At 42.7% G+C, this 14,178-nt stretch overlaps 1 protein-coding gene and 1 non-coding gene across 5 annotated transcripts in view; both read right to left on the minus strand.

The window, feature by feature from the left end:
• SGMS1 (sphingomyelin synthase 1) overlaps positions 1-14,178 on the minus strand; it is a 302,954-nt gene that overhangs the window by 23,928 nt on the left and 264,848 nt on the right. For all 4 annotated transcript variants that reach the window (XM_088464659.1, XM_088464658.1, XM_088464660.1 and 1 more), the window contains 2 exons: positions 11,177-12,020; positions 8,355-8,472 (listed from right to left, as the gene is read on the minus strand). In XM_088464659.1, the coding sequence (XP_088320785.1) occupies positions 8,355-8,472; positions 11,177-11,802 (744 nt within the window). In that variant the 5' untranslated portion in view covers positions 11,803-12,020. The remainder of the gene's footprint in view (positions 1-8,354; positions 8,473-11,176; positions 12,021-14,178) is intronic.
• Positions 5,884-6,006, minus strand: LOC148439501 (U6atac minor spliceosomal RNA). The gene has a single exon (XR_015876208.1). It is a non-coding gene; the product is annotated as a U6atac minor spliceosomal RNA (small nuclear RNA).

Consider the following 14,178-nt stretch of genomic DNA (forward strand, 5'->3'; position numbering starts at 1 on the left):
CTACTTTCTGTAAAACCTCTATTTTCTGTTTTAAGGAACACAGTTCCAGCAACACCATCCAGCTCTGCGTGATGCCGGCAAAAGGTAAATTACTTAGACTTTAATTTTCTGTTTGGCCCTGTAAACATTTTCTTTATGTACAGCCAAAACATTAACATGCCATGAATTGATGGATTATTTATTTATTTATTTTTTTAATGAAAAGGAAAATCGACACTTTACAAGCTATGGTTTATTGTAATGCCTAGTTACGCACTATTATGTACCACAACATGCCTAAGGGTATCCGGATTAAAGATCGACAGGGTCTCCATAAAAACTCAATTGGTTAACACAAAATGATCGACGTGAGCAAAAGGTAAACAGGTACAAAAAAAGTCCACAGGGACAAATGGTGGACGGGTGTTTTCAAAATGTCTAAATTTAGGGTTAGGCACTTGCCGGAAGGTTAAGTATAGGCTGCGGAAGGGGACAGTTAGGGTCAGGCACCAGGGGGAGGGTTAGGGTAAGATTAGGTTTAAATTACAAAAAAAGTCAACCCCATGTTTGTGTCGACCATTTGTCCAGGTCAACCCACTGTCTGTCTACCATCTGTTGTCGGTCTATTGAGTGACCTTCTATACCACACCCATGCCTGAGAGTAAGCAGCATCACTTCATTTGGGCAGCAGTACAATCAGTTCCCTGTATTAAACTATTGCTAAATTAACATCTAGTATTTTAATATATAGGGATTAATCATAGCCAACATAGGAAGATGAACATGTAATGTTTGCAAGTATTTCTCTTTCGCTTATCCATCATTCATATTCCTGAGGAAGATGCCCATTCCGCTGTTGTCTAGGAATTACAATTCTACTTCTATCATATCTTTTTTTTTTTCTTTTTAAAAGAACTTCACTTCTCATTCCTGAATTGGGTCTGATGCCAGTTTGCATGTAGGGACAATTACATTTCACCCCTAAAAGATATTTAGGGTGGGGGAGGGTAGAAAGACTCACCTTATCTACCTTAGAACACAAGCCAGCTGTGCAGGATGAAAACCGGCCTCTTTAAGTAATACGCTTCCTGCTGCCCACCACATCATGGTGCCATCATAAAACATTAAAAAGTTAAGTACTGCCATTAATACCATTATGTCAGCATTAGTATCGGGCAGGAGCTGTGCTTATTAGGTACACATTGCAGGCTGGTTTTAGGAACGCCTACCAAAGCAGGAAAGAGTCCCAGAAACAGCTATACCTTTAAAAATAGTATTTATAGACTGGGTCTGATATAAAGCAAGTTAATAAGTGGAGTGAATTTTTGTTTTTCTTAGGTTCGGTAACAGCCATACCATCGCTACAGCAAGCCCTGCCGAGCCATTAATCATACATTTCACTCTCAATTACAAAAAAAGTATTGCCATGCTTTACAAGTGTACAGTAATTGAGAAAAATATACTACACTATACAGTTACGAAAACATAATGAGAGATGTTCACCAATTCCTGTAATAGAAAACACTAGACACAAAAGGACTTTTACTACAGCCATTCATACATTTCAGAAACCTGGTATTATAGAAACAGCAATACAAAAGCCACAAACCATCTCAACTAAGATCAGGTATATTCCTTTACCCAAATATAGAAGTAGTGCAGTTTTGTGCCATTTTCTAACACTACAGTTTAAGGAAGCAGAGGACATTGAATTTAGGAAGTAAAGCTTGCGTGTTCCATTACAACATTTATTCCAAATGCAATATTATATGAGATATGCAAAACGTATGCTTCTAACTCTGGTTTAAAGAACCCTGCCAAAAACAAGGCAATTTACTGCAGGGTCAAGTGAGGCAACACTGTATTATTTAACAGTCTAACCAAAATCTACGTATAACAGAAAAATGAATATTTTAGCTGCATTAAGTCCCCATTCATATCTGAATGTTACACTCCGCTTGTTCACAACTGCAAAAGCATTTGAAACTGCTTGGAAAGGGAAAAAGGAACATCTGATTGTAGAAGTTTATTAAGTAACAATAGGATTTTGGTACTTACCGATAAATCACTTTCTCCAAATCCATAGAGGACACTGGAGTATATATAATGGGGTATAGACGGGTGATGAGTGGAGCCTGGAACTTTAAATTTCTTCAGTAGTGTAGTTGGCTCTTCCCCCCCCCATCTATACCCCAAATCACCTCAGTTAAGATTAACCAAGTCCAAATGGTGGCGGATAGTAGGGCAACAGAAGAGGAGAGAATAGGAGGAACCAAAATTAGTGAACAAAATAGACATGAAAACAACACACTGCAGACAAACTAGATGCAGCTGAAAAAACTCAACAGAAGAACACTGCAACAAAAAACAGCGCTGGGAGGGCGTCCAGTGTCCCCTATGGATTCAGAAAAAGGGATTTACAGGTAAGTACCAAAATCCTATTTTCTCCTTCACCCTCTAGGGGACACTGGAGTATATACAATGGGGACGTCCCATAGCTGACCTCCCGGGTAGGAAAGCGCTGAGAAACATGCAGAACTGTGCAACCAACAGTAAATAAGGGTTGTCAGAAAATAAACAGTAGAACAGAACTAAAGTATGACTTGTGCACCTAACCACCACCTGGTAATACAACCAGCCGAAGCACCTGGCCTGACTGTCCGAGAACCCCCTTGAAACAGAGTATAGAAGAGCACCAACAAGACTGTCAAAGCATATAAGCAATATAAGAGCAAGCTCCAAGAAAACAAAACCACATCCAGAAGATACAGTTACAACCGACCAAGAAGAACCACAAGGATGAACAAAATGGAAAGCCATCTGGTTTCAAGGAGGCCGGCTTGAGCTAAACATCACTAGAAACAAGTAGGAAGAGTAACTGGACAGGGCCGCAATCTCTGACCAACCAAGTGAAGGCAAGAACTGTGAAATCGAGAAGCAACAGGAGACTGCAAGGAGATGGAATTGCCATCTACACCAACTCCCTGCAAAGACAAGTAGGAAATGCAGATAACATGCAACCCTAGCTCCCCAAATCACAGGATAACAAAAGGAGCAGTATTTCAGAATATGAACAAGGCCTGGAGAAGCAGATCCAGCTCTCATGGAGACGTCACAGGTCGCTAGCAAAAATAATCGAAAAATCAAGCACCAAATTCGGCGAGGCCAATGCAGAGTCACTAGGAATTGGCGTAGAGAAGACCAAAGAGGCCCGAGGACCCATGCTACCGGACATGTGGGGAAGGACAGGACTAATTGGAATATCCCAACTAGGAACACACCCACTGGGGTCACATGCGCCCTACTTAAAAGAAAAATGACCCTGTAAACTAGGATCCCATGTGCCCAATAAAAGAATTGATAAATGGTGACACCTGACAACTAGGACCGCATGTGCACCAATAAAAGGATTGTCGATACCTGTCCCCAGAGAGATCCAATAAGTGGATTAAATAAACCTTCACGGCGAAACAATGACAAGGCCAGGTAGGAAAATAGCATGCCCCAGGGGTGTAGAGAACTCAAAGCAGACCAGATAGCGGCCGGAATCCAGAGATCCTTAATTCTCCGTCATATGTGAAGACACCAACCAGAGGGCAACTAACCTGGATGAAGACAGGACACAATCAACAATTCCCAAGTAAGGAGCTGAACGACCCCCAATGTACTAGATACAAAACCAGAGCAACCCAGGGGAGGTGAGCCAGGATAAAAACAAAACTCCTCCCATTTCATCTCAATAGACGAAAAAGGGAAAAAAACGTGTAAACCAACAGTAGCCAGCTAGAAGCAATACTGCGTGCACACTACACGGAGAAGTGAGTACTACTGAGCTGCTACAGAGGTGATTTGTTTGGACACCCAAGTCCGTATTGCAGTTAAACCTAAGAATGATCATTGACGGAGGAAGCTTGTCCCCCCCACCGGTGGAGAATGACGCTCTTGAAAGAAGATGAGGCAAGCAAGGATAGTGGACCTTTCCAGCATGGCTGCACAGCCCTCATGCACCCTAGCAGGGAGCCCTGCACTGGTAAAGCTGGCGGAAAGATCCAACCACACAGAGTACGCCTGACAATGTGTATTGTCCCCGGAAGTAGGAATAATGGCTGCAGTTGGACAATGAATGCAGATTTACCCTAGAGAAGGCCAACTAGCCGAGAGAGTCTAATAAAATGGATAAGAATGCTCTATTTGATAACTGATAAAACCCCGTAATGAGATGTATAGCAGATACAGGACATGACTAATCTGACCAGGTCTATCCAGACATGAGGTAGAAAGTAGTAAAGTAAAACTTGATGCAGTAGATTTATTAATTTATTTTTGGAAGCCAGGACAACGTGAAGCATCGGAGTATAAGGAATGATAGAATGTAGGAAACTCTTAAGCAGTAGCACCAATCGATGAGGAAAGAGGTACCCCATCGGGACAGAAGTCTGCTGTTACAGCCTCTATGAAGCCATGTCACGTGTGCGTTGACACCTTGTGAGTTTGCCAACCAGAGTGCCTGTCTACGAATGTGGAGCAAGCTCCTTACCTGTGAACAACCAGGAGCCTTCTGGACCCTTAATGGATTCTATAGACCTCTACTCAACGTCGCCGACACCAGCAGCCTTCTGCAGGTAGAGTACCAATAAGTTCCAAAGGTGGGCTGAGATTCTACTTTCGACATCATGGTCCTGGAGACTGGAACAACTTCTGTAAAAGTTGCGCCCTGTGTAAAGACACTAGCAGAGCTTTTAGTAGAGACATGAATGGTCCCACAAAGGGGCAACACTTCTTAACGTACAGAAATACAGTGCAAGGAGAAGTGTCCCATGGAAGAAGCAAAGAACTTTCCGGCTAAATAAACTGTTAGGGAGAAACCAGACTTCACAGTCCCATAACCTGAGTGTGCTCTATTAGGAAAGTACAATTACAGATATATGGATATGTACATATACACGACAAGGCAGTCTCCTTAAGTGCTAAAAGATAGAGTTCAAACCGGACAGTACATACACAAACATGTCTGTCAGCCATAGGCCTTAAAGCACAATAAACGAATGAGAATGTGTCTCTCATCAATAGGGAGAGATAGTGCTAAGTGAAGTTAGCTTACAGCAAAATTGGTCCAGGAAAGCCTGAACTCACAACCACAGCAGTGTTTGATCTATGTTGTCTGATAGTACCATGTACTATCATGAGCTTCCAGAGAAAACTCACCTAAGCCCAAAACGAAGACCTTCGTTCCATAAGAGGCATAAACGCTATTAAACTGATATCAGACCTAATCCTAGCTAAAAAGTCGAGAAGCGATCTGTGGGGTAGTATTTCCAACCAGTACAACCTCTCGTGCTATATAATGAGTAAGTGTGCCCACAGAGCTCATCATTATGCTTATACACACACATATACATATATATATATATATATATATATATATATATATATACATACATATATATATACATACATATATATATATATATACATATACACACACACACACATATATACATATATATATATATATATATATATATACACACACACACAAATACACAATAATATATGCACATATATAGACACACAGCTCTACATGTTCCAGGTCATGCCTAGAGATACAAATTTGCTGTTTAAGTGAACCTGGCCGTAGGCTGTAGTTATAATATGAATACCTAAACAAGCATAGACAGTAACAGCAGTAAATTGCTTATACATGTACGTCAGACTTACTCATTTTCCTAGATCAGAGAAGATCCTAGAACCCAGGAATACGATATGATATGTTAAATGAAGGATTACTTTCATCCTGGAAGTACTGCAATACAGGGCAATGGGTGGAGTGGACAGAGCAAGTGCTCCTTCCAACTCCTAGTTCTAAAAATCCTTCTAATATATGGACCCCAGATAAGGGGCGTATCAGTAACCTGGCTAAAGATGCCACAATTAAGTGGTAAGCTTAAACCGTATAAGTGTTGTCAATGCCATTGGAACTTCTATCCTTTAAGGGGAGTACAACCTTCTCTCCTTCCTACAAAACACTAGCCCCTGCACAAACTGTGCCATGGGAAACTAGGCTGCGTGCTGATATAATAGTTTGAAAGGATGAAGGAATAGCTCCGAGCCACTGGTCTGGTGCGGTTTTGGGGTAGCTGTCTGTTCCTGTGCTATCGTGGGACTCCGTTTCCCTGATTAGCTCAGGCTTCTCTACCCCACCTTAGTGTGTACTGCAGGGAGAATTACTCTCTACCAGGGGTGTATCTAGGGATCCAAAAGCCCCTGGCAATGTGATGTACTGGCACCCCCCTACCCCCCTTATGCAGTGCCCCCAGTAGTAATCCCCCAGTAGTAATCCCCCCTATGCTGCATTGCCCCCAGTAGTAGCCCACCTATACAGTGCCCCCAGTAGTAATCCTCCCTATGCTGCATTGCCCCCAGTAGTAGTCCCCCCTATACTGTGCCAACAGTAGTAGACCCCAGTAGTAGGTCCCTATACAGTGCTCCCAGTAATAGTACTCAGTAGTCCCCCCTATACAATGCCCCCAGTAATAGTACCCAGCAGTAGTCCCCCCTATACAGTACCTCCAGTAATAGTACCCAGTAGTAGTCCCCCCTATACAGTGCCCCCAGTAGTAGTCCCCCCCTATACATTGCCCCCAGTAGTAGCCCCCCCTAAACAGTGCCCCCAGTAGTAGCCCCCCCTAAACAGTGCCCCCAGTTGTAGACCTCCTATACAGTGCTCCCAGTAGTGGCCACCCCTATACAGTGCTCCCAGTAGTGGCCACCCCAATACAGTAGCGGGCACCCCCCGTAAAGTGCTCCAGTAGCGGCCACCCCCTATTTCAGAACCCCCCCCCCCCCCCGTAGTGCCAGGCTTATCCACACACACACACACACACACACACACACACACACACACACAGAACCAAGAAGAAATTCTACTTACCTGGTCCCCGCTCCTGACACGACCGCCGCTCTCCGAGTCTGGGCCCGCTCTTCTCCTGCATGGGAGAGACGTCATGACGTATGACGTCTCTCCCGTCACATGTTGCGGGGGGAGCCCGAACATGGAGCTCATGAGTGAGCTCCAGCCGGCTCCCTCCACGGACGACGCAGCAACTAATGAGAGTCTGTCTGACTCATTAGCTGGCTGCTATTACAAACACACAGCCTCCGCTGGCGGCTGTCTGTTTGTAAACTGTGTAGGGCAGACCGCTCTCACTGCGGTCTGCCCTATACTTGTGGGGCCGAGGGACTTGTCCACCCCTTGGCTACTGGTGGCACTGACGGGCGGCGCCCCCCCCTTTGGTCGGCGCCCCTGGCGAATGCCATCCTGGCCAATGGGTAGATACGCCCCTGCTCTCTACACTAGCGTTTTTCCTGCAGCACAGGCATGTAGGAAGCATTGTGTTTATAAGCCTCAATGGGATATGCATATAGCCTACTTCAGCATTAACAGGCGAGATGGGTAATCTGATCAGTACATAACTATTACCCCTAGCATGCAACTGCAGTACTCTTACAAGGAAAGTTCCCAGTGCAGGCTAGAATGAGAGTAACCAAGTGTAGGGATCCGTCGCTAAGCCCCACTCCTCTGCACTTCAGAACCCGGCGCTAGTAACTCACATAGCCGAAATTTGAGATATACAGTATGTCCTGCCGCTGCTGTGGGCAGAATGACTGGCCAGGAGTATCATGTAAACTCTTGACGAAGACCGCTTTACGGAGGGCATATACCCTGGCCAGAGGATCTGGACTCTGGAGCAGGAGCCTCTTGAATAAGTTATCTGCCTGTCTATAGTTCGGACAGGAGCGCAGAGCATATGAACTCTGCCAGAACAGAGTCTGTAAGCACCGCGCCTCCCACATAGCTCACTGACAGCCGGGAGACCCAGTGCCGCAAGTCTGGAGCGCACCGTCCGACGGACAAGTTGGCTGGTTGGATGTAAGTTGGTCTAGTGTGTGGCCAGCATTAGAATGTAGTTCCTAGCACTGGTAACGTTTGGTGGTCTTTCCTCAAAATATTCATATTCTTGGGTAAAACTTCCAACTATTCCCTTGGTCAGCACCTATAATCTTCATAACAAATGTGATACTTATTGGCCTTTCACATAGCCAAATCCATGCCAGCAAAATATTGAACCTAATATAAAATATATCACGAAAAGACAGCATACCCTATGACAACATGAGAATAATCACTCTGTAGATGGCAGAGGCCAGCAAAGTGTTAATACTATATATAACATTGTCTAATGGGCTCTTAATTGCCTCCACAGAGAGGATCAAGTGCCAACACACACACACACACAGGTTTAACATTGCTGTGCACAGTTGGCAAGGTGTCCAAGGTGTAGTTGCAATAGACAAACATAACAGAGATAACATACCTTTGGAGAACAATTGAAATGCATTCCAGGAACTGGCAGTGTAGTAACATACATAGTTATACAGCGGTACAAGTACAGAGTTCCAACTATACAAAAATATCTCCGGGCAACAATGGACCTGTAAAGGGAAGTGACAAACATTAACATTCACAGAAGAGCCAACAAGATGAGAACATAAGTATCTCCTTACACTCAAACAAGTAGTCTTAAGGCTGGGGGCCTCATTTATCAATGAGCTTTATCATTCACAATGGGCCCGATTCTATTCAGCGCGATGTAAATAGCGCTGGGAGATAGCTCCAGGAGCTATTCAAATCATTGTGATGTTAGGTCGGGGAAGGCTCGTTATCGCGCCTTAAACAGGGTGTTTAGGCGCGTTAACGGGCATTCCCCGACCTAACTTCCCGGCGCGAGGCTGTTTTCCAGGCGCGAAGGGCAGAAAACAACCTCGCGCCGGGCCTTTTGTCGGATTTCTTCTCTCATCCCCGGAGGGATGAGAGAAGAAATCATTAGTTGGACTTGGCAGCGCGGTGTATTGAATAACTCCCGGAGCTATTTATATCGCACTGAATAGAATCGTGCCCATTGTGATGATAACACTCATTGCGTACGATAATGGGAGCCGATTGGCTGGAGCACCAACTGTCATCTGTTTGAAAAATTACAATTGGGAGCTGATTGGCTGGAGCACCATTTATCATTCGTTGTGAATGACAAAAACTCAAATGATAAATGAGGCACCAGATTTGGCAACATGTTCTCTTAAAGGAAGATTGTCCACAACAGGATGATCTTTTTTAAGAATACACCCTTCTAAGGAAGGCACTGATTTTCCACCCTACTTTCCATATTAATAGTGTTACCAAGTAAGCCTGTTAGAATGATAAATTGTGCATTCACAGGAAGAATACAGATGTTTGCAAAGGTTTAAAAGTGAAACCGGAATTAGGTAAAACTAGCAGCCAGTATAAGATGTTTTCAGCCTATGCTCACAAATGTACAGGATGGGATGTAGTTACAGATGTGTCCACATTAGGGATGTGCAGGCTCGGATAGGTTCGAGTTTGCACGTGGAGTTCGGATTTTTCCCTCCAAAAAAACGGAACTCAGAAAGAGGCAAAACGTCATCTTGCACGGACGAACATCATCATTCCTGTCTGATGTTCGTCCATGCAAGATGACGTTTTGCCTCTTTCTGAGTTCCGTTTTTTTGGAGGGAAAAATCCGAACTCCACGTGCAAACTCGAACCTATCCGAGCCTGCACATCCCTAGTCCACATACATCTATCCTCCATGCGCTACAACTTCTTACCTTCAAATGAGTCTTATTCACACAGAATGCGGATAGCTAGCACAAGCAGCTTCTGTTGATTAAAATGATATGCAGCATGCCTATATTCTCAGTGAATCTGCGGGTGTATCTGCATGTGGCATATCATTTTAGTCAGCAGTAGCTGCTTATGCTATTCGCATTCTGTGTGAATAAGATGCATTTGAAGGTAAAAAGTCGCACATTAGACGCTTGGCGATACATGGCATGGCGCGATTAGAAGGGCTGTTTAATGTGCAAAGAGGCTAGATGTATTAGGACATATCTGTATGAGAACTGTGGCCATGATGCAGCCGTTCTAAATCCCGACGGGGGAAGCACGACAAGGGACTTAAGGTTGGCGTTGAAATACAGACGCCTATCTTAATCCCAACACCGGAACACAGATGGACGCCAGCCCGAGCGAGGCAAGTCCGGGGTGTCCTTAGTGTTAGCCGTGAGGTGGGAATGGGGTAGGTTAGGTTTAGGCAGCATAGCGGGGGTTAGCATTAGGTTTTTTGGGAGGGGGGGAGGTGAGGGTTAGGCACCCCTAGGGGGGAGGGATGGGCACTAAATAGGAGGGTTAGGCTACAAGAAGGGGGGAGGGTAAGTATACTTACCCGACCCGTCAGGATACCAACCATGATTTTGGCAGGAGGCATCCCGCCGACAGCCGGCATTACATGCCAATTCCGAACAGGACTCGTAATATTTTTAAAAGACCTATAAATCTACAATACAAAACACACCTTATATAAAAGAACTATGTACAACACTAGTGGATATATGGGTAAAATTTCCATACCTTGACAGAACTAGAGATTCTTGCCTTTCTACCTACATTTTCTACAAGACAAGAGGTTTGCTTTACACAAGACATAAATCCACAAAGGTAACTCTCCTTTCAAAGCCTTCAGTTCTGACAAGCTCCCGAATCTTTCACACATTCTGTAGCTTAAGTCCAGTACACACTAGATGATGTCTGCAGCATTCGGCAGCATGGCATCGCGAGAAACATCCTCAGATCTTTCTGCATGTACAAAAGATCTGAGGATGCGATGGATGACCCGCAGGAGCGCGCATCCGCATCGTGATAGCGGGTACACACTGGACGATTTGAACTATGTTGTTCCGATGCGTCGGAATAGGACAAATCACTCAAGATATCGTTTAGTGTATACCCAGCTTTACACTTAAAACTACAATACTAATGACCCCCCTTTATTTAGCAGTATAACAGTTTCTGCAAGCTATCTCATCATCAGTCTAGGATCATTTAATAGGAGACACCTAATTGATTTGTTACAATCCAGCCTTAATTTGTACCAATAAACTGAATAAGTCTGTTTAGGAAATTGAAAATCTAAGATTTATTATATGCCATTAGTTAAGAAATACCCAAATAAGAACCACATTAACATGGTTATTTCTTACTTGTAGAAAAGGTAGACATCTGTCACACTTTACCATAAAAGACACATTCATATACAACATAAGTACAATGTTTACTCACTTGTGCTTTAGGAACAACCACTGGAGCAGCCAGAGTCCCACAAGAATCATTCCATTAATTTCACAAATAGAAAAGGCCCACGCAACCCGGTCAAAATAATCAAAAAACACATCCGGGAGGGGAGCTTCCTCCGCCTTAGAAGGCACGCGTTCATGGACAACAGAGATCATCACTGTCGTGAGGATGAAACAGGAAAGTGCATAGAAGAAGGCTACAAAGGTTTTACACCACTCATCGGGAAAAGCCTGTGAACGTTCAAGCTCAGGCATCGGAATCTTTATCATCTCCTTCCGGATTCCATTTGGCATCCCGTTCTTCTTGGCTTTGCTGATAAAACCACGATCATTCGAATTGATCTCTTTGTTTGTAGAAATATGTCCATTTGCATGTCCATTCTTATGTTCCTCTATGTGGGTCTCAATCTTCAGTGTTTCTATCATCTCCAGCAACTGGCGTCCATTATCAGAAGATACACGTGACAAGGGTGGCTTTTTAAAGTCATCTTCTTTTAACCTGAGCAAACCTTGGCCATTGAGGGACTGAAACGTCTCAGAGTATTCTTGCAGACCTATCTTTGTTAACCAGTCGGCTACCTCCTTGGGTGACCAGTAGATAACCTCCTTCATTTTCCAAACACAACTGTGTGTGTGTGTGTGTGTGTGTCTGCTTGTGCTACACGATCCAATTATCACGATAACAAACCAGCAAGAGCTCTTTTCGTAGCCTTCTCATCCTGTTTCACACGTAGCTGTGTAGCGTGGACGTGACTGGATACCAATGGAAATTTAACACATTACATGACTCCTCACTTCTGGAGACAAAAAATGGTTGCATCACAGGATTACTGGAAAAAATAAAAAATAAATGTGGATTAAAATTTGAAAATAAAAAATATTCAGGTCACAAATAAGAAAAGCAAATAAAAGTGAGTGGCTGGTGGGGCCACTTTATAGTACCTTGTAGTTTTACTAAGTTTAATTAAATGCAAACACACTAAAAGAATGTAATAGAAAAATAAATTTTTATCCTATAGCTGAACGGAGCTCTGATCAATGTAGCAAACAAGATTTCGATCTATCGAAACCTAATCCGAGTAGTAGGATGTGTGGTCATTCAAGTTGGGTTTCTGTATATATTAGCGTGAAACACGCCCCTCTATATGGTTTGAGGTATAACTATATTTGTAAACCATTAACCTATCTACTGTACATTTTACTGTGTGTGAATCTACACATCTAGCAAACTAGTCGCCTGATTGTCAATTCTCTTGTTTTTCACTTTTTAAAAATACTCACACTAGTATTACACTATTGTCTCAGAGCGGACGCCGAAAAAAATAATAGGCTAAGTTGCTATACATTTGAATATTTATTTGTTTCACTCAGTAAGTCACACAGGTAGTGGCGCTGTACCCATCTATTGCTTGATACTTCTTTCTTTTTGGTGTTGATTGGGGGAATAGCTGCCTATACTTGTTTAATATGTTTAGAAATAAAGATCGTGTGAATAAAAGGAGTGACCTATGCCAAAGAGTGTTCAATGAAAACACCCCAATATGTGAAAATGTCCCCACACAGAACATGGATAATATGTTCTGGGAAATGGAAAAAATGCTCACAAAAGAAGTAAAGGCATGGTGGGACATTAGGGGACTGGAACACTATTTATCTGTTAACAGAATCCCAAGAGGTCTAAGACTTATTAAGAATCCAACGTTTGGACTGGATAATTCAGATTTTTTAAAAAAATGGGATGACATTTTACACAAATGCTCATTAGAGCTTATAAAACTAATAATTGAGGAAAAAAAGGCAGTACTCTCAAATTTAGAGAAGGAAATCATTAGAATGGAACCCCAGATGGAAGAACACAAAGAAAAAGAGGAATTCAAAGAAAATGAAAAAGTACTACTTAGAAAGGTGGAGAGAGTAGAAGAATCAGTCATGAAGAGCAAAGAAAAGAAGTTTATTAGAGATAAGAAGGACTACGAGTTGAATAAAGTTAAGATTTGGACGAGATTCCAGAAAAAAGAGAGAACCAACACCAGATATGAGTCTGGAGAAGGACCTAGCTGGAAAGTAGCACCCACAAGAAGGTTTAGCTACAGAAGAAACAGAGACCCCACTACTTATACTGGCCCAATAGGACTTAAACCTAGAAATAGGTTTTCCACATTACAACATCTGGACTCAAACAGTGATAATGAGCTTTTTTTATCACCAGCACAAGATCATTTAAGCAACAAATATCCAATGTTCAGAGAAACCACCAAAACAGCCTCCCCCCTGAAGCGAAGGTACAGAGAAGAAGAGGAAAACGGGGTGGCAGGAGGAAGAAACCAAAAAAGGAGGAATTTTTAATAGATCCGAAATCCAAAGGCATATTTAATTTATCCCAGCATACACTCACTAAATCTGAAATAACGTTATTAAGCAAAGGCTTGAACTTTGCCCCGACAAGAAGCATGAACAAATTTGACACTTTTATTGATTTAAACAAGTTTGTGAGAAATCTCACACTCAAACGACATTTCCTGAGAAAAGAATCAGCACCTCTAAAGAACTATATTGCCCCTAATTCAAAATCCGGTCTTAGAGGTAAATCAACATATTACCCACTGGAATCAAAAGGGACTCACATAAATGTTTTCTATGAAATGGTAAAGAAGGACCTTTGCAATAATCAGACAAACTATGCACCAATAAAAAAACAAAATCTAAGTAATAGAGAAAAGGAGGCACTAAAAAACTTAAAAGAAAACCGTGAGATAGTTCTAAAACCAGCTGATAAAGGGGGGGGTTTGGTTATCATGGATTATGCTTACTACTTAAAAGAAGCACATAGATTACTGGATGACCAAATTTCTTATGAAAAATTGACCAAAGATCCAGTTGAAGAATACACAGAAGAACTTAGAATCATTCTACTCTTTGGTCTACAGAGGAATATTTTAACCAAAGAAGAATTTCAATTCTTAATGAAATCAAACCCCACAACCCCGA

This window comes from Taudactylus pleione, unplaced genomic scaffold (assembly GCF_031769625.1).
Source record: "Taudactylus pleione unplaced genomic scaffold, aTauple2 ptg001745l, whole genome shotgun sequence".
NCBI lineage: Eukaryota > Metazoa > Chordata > Amphibia > Anura > Myobatrachidae > Taudactylus > Taudactylus pleione.